This window comes from Sesamum indicum, linkage group LG5 (assembly GCF_026168435.1).
Source record: "Sesamum indicum cultivar Baizhima isolate 11 linkage group LG5, ASM2616843v1, whole genome shotgun sequence".
NCBI classification, from domain to species: Eukaryota; Viridiplantae; Streptophyta; class Magnoliopsida; order Lamiales; family Pedaliaceae; genus Sesamum; species Sesamum indicum.
The window spans coordinates 14,021,933-14,031,989 of NC_142661.1; the positions used below are offsets into that span (position 1 = coordinate 14,021,933).

At 32.1% G+C, this 10,057-nt stretch overlaps 1 protein-coding gene and 1 non-coding gene across 2 annotated transcripts; one reads left to right on the forward strand and one right to left on the reverse strand.

The window, feature by feature from the left end:
* Positions 1–3,663: 3,663 nt before the first annotated feature.
* TRNAA-UGC (transfer RNA alanine (anticodon UGC)) lies at positions 3,664–3,736 on the forward strand. The gene has a single exon. It is a non-coding gene; the product is annotated as a tRNA-Ala (tRNA).
* A 3,773-nt stretch (positions 3,737–7,509) lies between these two features.
* LOC105162142 (Nucleoside transporter family protein) lies at positions 7,510–10,057 on the reverse strand. Its single transcript, XM_020694034.2, has 2 exons — positions 9,458–10,057; positions 7,510–8,503 (listed from the first exon to the last, which is right to left on the reverse strand). Exons 1-2 carry the CDS (start codon positions 9,957–9,959, stop codon positions 7,800–7,802), a joined length of 1,206 nt encoding a protein of 401 aa, XP_020549693.2. The 5' UTR covers positions 9,960–10,057; the 3' UTR covers positions 7,510–7,799.

Below are 10,057 nucleotides of genomic sequence, written 5' to 3' on the forward strand. Positions count from 1 at the left end.
ATATAATAAAATATATGCTTTCCAAGTAATTTTTTTTATTTAAATTTAAATTGAGATAAGCGTACAATTATTTATCTTTATCCAAAAGAATCACTAATTTTATTTGAATAAACTAGTTATTTATATGATTTAAATCTTATTTTTGATATCTATCTATGTATATATATATATATATTTATATCAAAACAATTGTTGATCATAATTAAGCCAATTTTAACTGAATAATAAATTTTTGTAATTTAATTTTTTTTAATTATTAATGAAAAATCTCATTTATTAGAAACTCCGTCTATTTAAATTATAAAAATTAAAATCATGTCTATCTAATCATCTATACAATATTTTATTTTCAAAATTAGTACTTATGCATACAAAGTTCTATCTTCAAGATCGGGATATTAATTCAATTTGTATTTGTCTGAAACAAATTCAAATTTTAGAGGATACTGTATTTTTTTTTTTTTCGATAAATGTAAATTTCATTAAGTAAATGGTACAATCGTACAATACAACAATATTCAAAGTGTGGTTTCTCCCTAGACAAACCAAGGGATACGTCATAATCTATAAAGCGCACAAGAACTAACAGAGGGAGGTAGTGTAACACTCAGTATTCTCTGTTGAACATCCTCTTGAATAAGGAAAGCTAGCGAGACAGGCGTCCGATCCATCTGCTTAAATCGCCATAAATTGCGCTCCCGCCATATATATATATTATCTATTTAAAAATATTATTTGTCTTATCACTATCATTTATTTTTAATTTTAATCATGTACTTCTTAATCCCTGATTCATTGTTCGGAACTTACATCACTCTCTTAAATTTTGAATAATTTAATTATCTTGAAAAAATCTGATTAATTGGTTTGTTTTAATTTTATCAAAAATTTAATTTGTGTTTATAAAAGAAAATCAGTTAACAAGCTAAATCCCTAAAATTTTGCATGAAAATAATAAAACCCTCATCATGATATTTCGACACTACTTTCCCAAGGTGTTAGCTCTGTGCAACTGGGAGAGTTGTTTTATCAGACCCTAAACCTTACAAACGACTAGTGGGCAGATTGTTGTATTTGGGATTCACTAGGCCGGACATTTCATACAACGTACAACAACTTAGCTAATTCAATAAAAGCACTGTGAGAACCATTGGTAGGCGGCCTTGCACATTATCCTCTACTTGAATGGAACACTTGCCATAGGTCTCTTCTCCCTTCCTCTAATTCACTTCAACTCTAGGCTTATTGTGATGTTGACTGGGCTTCTTGCCTTGATTCACATTGGTCTATCACTAGTTTTTGCGCATTTTTGGGTGATGTTCTAATTTCTTGGAAAACTAAGAAACATGCTACCATTTCACGTTCCTTAGTTGACTCAAAATATCGCAGTATAGGGGCGATAGTTTGCAAGCTCCAGTGGATTTCCCATCTCCTGCGTGATTTTGGTCTCCCTGTTCTCGCTCATACTCCTCTGTTTTGTGATAACAATGCGGCCCTCCACATCATGGCTAATCCTGTCTTCCACGAACAAACGAAGCATCTGGATATTGACTGGCACATCGTTCACAACCAATAAAAGCTGGGTTTTGTCGCTCCTTCCTTTGTTCGTAGCAAGGAACAACTCGCAGATATCTTCACCGAGAGTCTGTCTAGTCTTTTTATTTCTGGGTTTATTGGCCAAGCTGGCATTGTTCTCTCTTGCTCCAAGTCCAGCTTGTGGGGGCTGTGATGGAAATGTTAGCAACATCCTGCTTCGCCATGAAAATCAATATCATCTCGACATTGGATAGTCGGCAACATGCATTACATCGTAAGAACAATCTGCCAACCCTGATACATAATCATAAGGGCCATTGCCGTAATAATATGAACTAGGACTGGCATCAGTAGAACAGGACCTCATACCATCATCAGGCAAACCATCGTGAAAAGAAGAAAAATAACTCGACCCAACTACATAAAAAATCATCCTCTATGCCCAATCCATCTATTGTTCAGCACTCAGTGTGAATAATTATCCTCCTCATGAGCAGCTGGGGTTTGTTCCTCCAACATTAGAGGGACAATCACAACATCAAAGTAATACTCTGCACTCTCTCCTTACCATGCGAAGTTCAATTATAATATTTTGGCATAAACCCTAGCATATACAAGTGATAACTGACATCTTCAGGTGTTCTGAACTTCATATTTTTTCACTTCCGTCAAGAGCAATTTTGTCTCCATCCATATATCCACGCTGATACTTGACCCATGCTATTAAAGTCTTAACCCCATCTCAAACTCCAGTGCAAGACTTGCCCTTCCCGGTTGGTTCTTATGATACATCCATCTCCTCAGTTGTCGTAACATGATAATATATATATATATATATATATATATAACTGCATATTTACACATATATATAATTTTATAATTTGACCTATAATTAAATTTATAAATATATTACATTACACTAATTAAAAATACATAACATATATGATCAAAAAATTATAAAATTAAAATAAATAAACTATAATTAATTTAATTAACACAAAAGGTTCAAATCAGTCATTATTACCTGGTCAACCAACTCAAGAAATTAGCAGTTAACGTCCCAAAAATTAATTAAGCAATCTACTTTATCAAGTGTATATACACGAAAATGAGAGATATTGACAGTGTGTGGGTTAAAATGTAATTTTACAACAAATATAATGAAATGAAAACTTCTTGCACACAAATATATATAAGCTACTTTGTACGGACCATTGTAACGGGCTGTGGAATGACAAATATAGCCATTAAAAAATATAACCATTATAATGCACACATTTGAAACGGCTATTGTAATACATATGTGCAAAAACAACCGACAATATTCCCATGGTTTTAGTAACAACTGACCAACATACACTTTCTCATGATTTTTTACAGGGGTCTTGTAATGGCCGCTTATTTTTTTAATAGGCCGTTCCAAATTTACACAGCGTGCCAAAAACCATATGAAAATAGTAATGGTCGAAAATAATTATCGAGTTTTATAACTGTCTTCTAATTTCAAAACTTTGTACCTGCCTTTTATACATTTTTTGTAATGGCTGACATTATAAGAAATGTTAGGCATTCCTAATTTAAAAGACAATTACAAACACCATTACAAGTTGTAATGGCTTTTGAAATGTGTCAGTATTATCACGGTTGTTTAAACGGCTTAGGCCGTTACAAATTCATGAAATGAATATTATCTCCAACATGACGTCAGCATAATTTATCCTTACAACTATGTATCAAAAATTGTGTATATTGAAACGGTCACATGACTGTTGTAAATCTCATATTTTTTTTTATAATAATTTATAATATAGAGAATAGTCAAAATTTCAAGCCGTTTCTCAATAATATGGTATTTCATGATTCAACATTGAGCTTCGGTTGGTTCGTATCAAATTCAATTTTTTCGTTCGAATTTTCATGTTAGCTACTAAAGATAAATTTATTAAATTGGATACAATTAAAGCTATCTGATGGCAACAAGACTCTGGTCTATTTTCACCCATGTGGTAGTATATGCAACAAATCAAAATGGGAGCACACAGTAAAATCTTGTCTTGTATTCTTAAATGTGTACATTTCATGGGTGAACTGATAAAAATTAAAGTACTGTGTAAATAAGGGCATCTCGGGGATGTAGCTCAAATGGTAGAGCGCTCGCTTTGCATGCGAGAGGCACGGGGTTCGATCCCCCGCATCTCCAACCTTATTCTTTTTCTTTTCTCTTTTTGATACAACACGACATTGAGTTTCAATTAATTCTTACCAGATTCTGTTTTTTCTTTCGAATTTTATTAATTTGGATATAAATAGGGATGTAAGATGATTAGAGCCGCTCGCAAACTTTGTCAGCGGACTTGACAAGAGCTTGATTCAAGCTTGAAAATTTTCAAGCTCAACTCGAGCTCCTTCACGAGCCGAGTTCAAGCCTAAGTATTTGTATCCGTACTTACGAGTTTTTTCTCTATCTTATTTAACTACATAATTAAAATACTAGATCAAAAAAATACATAAGTAATATTATATCGAATTCAAAAAAATACATAAATAATATTATATCAAAATTTTTTATTGGTATTGTATTATATATATACATATATATAAAATGAGATCAATCATTGCTTGCCTTAAACTCTTTTTTAGAATTAAAAGATATAACATTTAAATTTCCATCACATATTTTAAAAATGTATTTTCATGACCATTCACTTCAATTTTACTTTTAAAAAGTATCTTATGTTTATCTAAATTTATTAAAATTAATATATTATACAATTCAATTATTAAAAAAAATATATTTGGGACAAATATATTTTTAAAATCACATACTATAAGCATTATTGGATTCTTTTAAGAATTTATTAATATTTTTTAATTTGGGGTATATATATAACTATACAAAATTAAGTGTTAGTATTTAGATAATTTGATGTATATTTTCTATTATACTTTTACTAATTATGTTATTGTTATATTAATAATAGATATATAATAAAAATATTACGAAGTCATATTTTCATAACATTAGATTAAATATTAAGATATGTTTTCAATACTCTTTATTATTAATATTTAATACTATGGATAATTACGCTCCCTCCCCTGAGGTTTTGTGTAATTACACGAGATCTCTTGTGGTTTCGAAAATTACATCTAGCACTTTTGAGTTTTATTTTCGTCTAATAAATAAGTACTCTTGTTAGTCAAAATCTACTGAATTTTCTAATATTAACAAAAAAAACTGAGCGAAAATTGATATTTACATTCGACTGACTTATTATTGACTTATTGCAGGTCAAATAATTTTTTTTGGACCAAACTACTTTAATAACGATGAAAATATACCTATTCAAATACATTAACGCATGAAGGCATATAAGGGTCATTTGATCGTAAAAAGATTTATATAACCTGCAATAAGTCAGTAATAAGTCAATTAGGGGTTATAGATTTGTTTTTCTGATTTTTTTGTTAATATCAGTAAATTCAATGAATTTGATTAATGGAGGGATTTATTTGTTAGACGAAAGCAAACCTCAGAGGTGTTAGATGTAATTACACCAAAGTTCAGGTGAGGGAAGTGTAATTATCTCTTAATATTATATATTAAAATAATATATTCTTACTAAAAGAATAAAAATTTTAAAAAATATATGAGCAATGGGTTTGAGCTCTTGTGCTCGGCTTGCAAGCTCGAGTTCGAGTTTGATCTAGACTACTGAGCAACGAGCTCAAGCTTGAAACTTTTTGGCCGAGCTCCGCTCGAGCTCGACTCACTTGCACCCCTAATATGAAGGTATCGAGACTATAGTCTATGTTAATCACGTAGTAAGTTAAATATATTTTACCCCCTTCAACTATATCAAATCTCTTATTTACATTTTTAAAATAATTGGTTAAATGTATTTTACCTACTTATGATATAAAATGAGAAAAAAAAATTCCTATGAACTTTTTTTAATAAATTAATCTCTTGTGTTTTAAAAAATATTAAAGCAAATTACACACTTAACAACTTTAGATGAGAGGGTAATTTGCTTTATTTACCCAAACATCGGAGATAATTTTCTAAAATAAATTATAAATTTTTTTTGCTCATTTAACATATCACATGGGTAAATTGCATTTTAAAACTAACAAATGAACATTTACCCTTTTGACTAAGTTTTTTGGATCAAGTGTGTACATATATGATGCACAAAGCTTGTTTACTATTATGCACCTTATGTTAAACTTCAAATCTTTCTTAATTAAAAAAAATATATATTTGAAGTATAGTAGCTTATGTAATTTACATTTTAAAGACTAAATGTCAAATAATAAGTGAGAATAATGAATACACAAAAATATTTAACATAAAAATCTTGTTCATAGTTTTTTGGTTTAAGATTACTTGGAACAGGAAGGACCTAGCCATGGTAAGCAAGTGTTTATGTTTGTGTTCTACCAACCCCATTTTGTTATGGGGTGTAGACACAAGATTTTTAGTGAATGATACCATGCTGCAATATAGTCTTGATAGTCTTGCCAAATTGTGTCTGCACCATTTTAATAAAAGAACGAAGGTGATGAACAACCTAGGACTTAAATTTCATGAGATAGGTCTACGTAGATCTGTTGTAATGATCTACAATAGTTAATAAATACGAGCTATATGAAGGAGTGAGTTGTTTATAAGTGCCTAGATATCAATGTCTACCAAATCAAAAACAGAGGCAACCTAATGTTCACTGTTTGGGAATGGTAATCTTTGCTGCTTAGCAAAATGACATACGTCACAGGGATGAAAGAAACAATTGCTTGACATTTATCGGAGGAATATGCTTTAAAGCTTCTATAGATAAATGTCCTAAATATTGATGTCATAGAATAGATTTGTTATGAACTGGAGAATCAGTTATGGAATGTAAAGATATAGGAGTAAATTCAAATTCTGAGAACTAGAATGAGCAAGGAAAGAGTCGTTTTCAAGTATGTAGAGATGGCCTACTAGCTTCACTGTTGCCAATTTCTCCATTGGTCCTGCAAGATGAAGCCAGATTTCAGAAACTCAAAGGATACAGGTAAAACATGACATAGTTAGCTAACAGAGAGTAGGTTCACGAAGAATGTAGGGATGTGCAAAACGTATTCAGGTGTGAGATGTTCTGAGAGTTTCAAAGTGCCTATAAGATGTTTTAAAAGCTTATAAGATGTTGGATTTTATTTGAAAAATAAGTTCTCAAATTGTTTGGATAAAATAAGATGTTACAGTTTATAAGATGTTTTCACATCTTATAAAATATTAGGGTGTTTGGCATTATAAGATCTTTTATTGGTAAAATGACAAAAAAGAATATGCTACCATTTGAATTAAATAAGTCGTTATTGTTTGACATATTTTGTATTTAAATATTTTTAGAATGCTTTCATAAATATATAGTTGATATTAATTTTTTTAAAAAATAAAAAAACAATGAATTATTACATAAATTTTTGCTAGTCGAATATCAATATAGATATATAATTGATATTTTCTTTATTAACAACTATTTCTAGTCGTATAATTTATAATATCTTAAATTTATAGTTTTCAGTAATTTTTTTATATTTAACTATAATAATTTATTATTAAATAATATAATATTTTCTCTTTTTCAAATGCCCAAAAATTAAATAAAATACTTAAAAATTAGAGAGGGGGAGAGAGAGAGAGTATATTTATGTGTGTGTGTGTGAGAGAGAGAGTATATTTATGTGTGTGTGTGTGAGAGAGAGAGAGAGAGAGAGAGTATGTCAGGGTCTGTATGTGAAAGGGAGTGTGTGTGGCAATAACAGTATTTCTGTCGAATGACATATTAATTTTATAGAGCTTATAAAGTATTTTTAAAAAAGTTAGAGAATTTAATTTTTTTTAAAGAGCTTATAAGATTAAAAATATGTTACTTTTAGATTTTATAAACTCTTTAAAAAAAATTGGGTTGACGCCTACTGACATAAAATCTAATTACACAAATACGTATTATTTTTTAAAGAATTACAAATACATTTCCTAAAATTATTTTGTAATTTATATTGACACCATTGCAGAGATAAAAAAATTATACAAATTGTATTTTTAATCTTACTAAGGTAAGGAATATTTATATTATTAAATCAAACTTCAAGGATGTAAATGCAATTTAATCCAATAATTAATCACCCTTAAGAAGGCAGGGAAGTGGGAGTGTCCGATTTCATCTTGAACAAATTCTCCAAACGAGTAAAATTCACAGAGAACCATCTACTTAAATAATCCAAAACCAACCAATCACTGAACCAGCAACCAGCCCCATTCCCAACAGCACCGCCATAACAATGGCGGCAACCTCCGCCTCCGCCTGTGGCACCGCCTTGGGGGCAAGAATCATTATAACGCTCGTAAGATACCCATTGCTTAGTCCCAGCATTACTGTCAGAACCACCACAGGCGCCTCCGTCCTCAGCCACTCCGGTCCCCGGAAACAGCCTATAAACAAAGGATAGAACACAAGCCTCGCCATGCAGCCCCACGTCGCTCTTCCGATGCCCTTCATGACATATATGCTCGTCAACGACTTCCCCACGAAATCCGACACGTTGTATGTCGCGATCAGCGTAATCGGGTACCAGTCTTTGAGGAGATCTGATTTAATGTTTTCTGCTAAGAATCCTGGGAATATGGACAGTGTAACTGTGTATATCATGAAAACTCCGAATCCTGGGAACCTTATCTTTGTGAATGTTTGCCGGAATCTGGGCGTCGAGCAGCTGTGTGTTGGCTGAAAGTACTGGAAGTTCTTGTAGTGCAGCTGCATGACGGGTAATTGATACAGTAGATTGCAGCTGATGATGCATCCAATTAGTATTGCTGAGCTGACAATGAAATAGAACTGAGCACTTGTTTTGAGCCCTTGTGGGGTTTGGGGAAGAGATGCTTTTGTTATGATCCGTAGGATGGAAATCAGAACACCTGCCAGGGAATAAAGGACGAGAGGAAAAGGACGAGAGGATCATGACTCCGACGACATATTATTTTACAGACACGTAATTATAATATACTTGTTGTGTGATTTGTATATAATTTGAGAAAAATAATAATCACAAGTATATCATACTTGCTGTATGATTGATTGGGTTTCGGCAAGTACACTTAAATACGCGAAATATAGGGGGAGTTCAACACTTTCATTCCTTTGCTTTACGAGATTTTTGAAATGGTCCCATAATTGAGGAAATTCGACACATTTAGGCCCATAAATCCAGTAAATTAAATGCCTAAATACGTCGAATTTTCTCTATTTAGGACCATTGAAGACTAAATATATCGAATTTTTTCAACATTTTAAAATTTTTATAAATTAGAGGATGAAATATGCTAAAACTCCAATTCTATTGGATTAAAACTGTAATTTTGCCTTAAATACAACTACGAAATGCTTTAGAGAAAATAGATAGGAAAAAAAAAGACAGGCACGAACTCATAGCACTGGGAACAATGAGCTTTTCTTTAAAAAAAGTTCAAGGATTAGTCTTTTTTTCTTTTTCTCTTTTTTTTTTCGTATTTATCAAATTTATTACCATTTTTATATATAACAGGTAACATGTGGGGAAAATTGCATTTTTATCCCAGACGATATAGGATATTATATTTTTGGTGTCACAATTTATAAATTTAACAAATTTTGGTCCTATTAGCTAAATTACTGTAGTATTCGGGACAAAAAATACTATAATTGTTTATCTTATGGCACCAAATATGTTACAATTTTTTATCTTATGAAACCAAATGTATCACAATTTTTATAATTTTTATACAAAAGGACTAAAAGTGCAACACCCTTTATCGTGTGGAGTAAAAGTAAAATCTTTCGGGTAATACATAGAATTTTTGTTTCCAAATCTGAGGGAGACAAGTAAAACGTACCGGAGGAAGCAGTGCCTGCAAAAAGAGCCTGCATGTATTGTTTCGGCAGCTTCCCCGCGGTTCCTATCAGGCTCCCCCAAATCAATCCATCAGCCAAACCACAAACGAGAACAGAGGCAACAACAACACAGTAGGCCTTGCTCGAGCTCATATTCATCTTTGCATCTCCATTCTTCTCCCAACCCCAATGCATCGTCGGGGTGGCCATCAGGGAGAGAACAAACATAGAAAACCCTAAGTTCATTCTCACTCTCAGACTCAAATTCCTCCGGCAGCCGCCGAAGCTCAACAGCAGGACCAAAACTAGCAAGGAAGCTGCCATGTACGCCACAGAGAAAACCCTCTCGACGTGGCGGCCCGGATAGAGATAACCGAAGTAGTCCACGGCAGTGATCAATGCGTTCCATGGAAGCAAATTCCCAGCCCCTAGAAAGAAATGGAGAATATATGCAATCTTGTACGTGTCTCCAGGCTCAGTTACCTCGTTTTTGGAATTCTTCATCCTCACCGCTTCAATTACTTCTTCACAAATCTGTATATGGTTCTTAGAGGGCTACAATTTCACATGAATGGAGAGTAAAGTGCAATTGTATTTATCAT

Bases quoted from the DNA above. Each gene is read 5' to 3' on its own strand.
- LOC105162142 (XM_020694034.2), bottom strand. From the start codon at position 9,959: ATGAAGAATTCCAAAAACGAGGTAACTGAGCCTGGAGACACGTACAAG. The intron at 8,504-9,457 runs GTACGTTTTACT...ATTCCCTGGCAG, and splicing joins TGCAGGCACTGCTTCCTCCG to GTGTTCTGATTTCCATCCTA.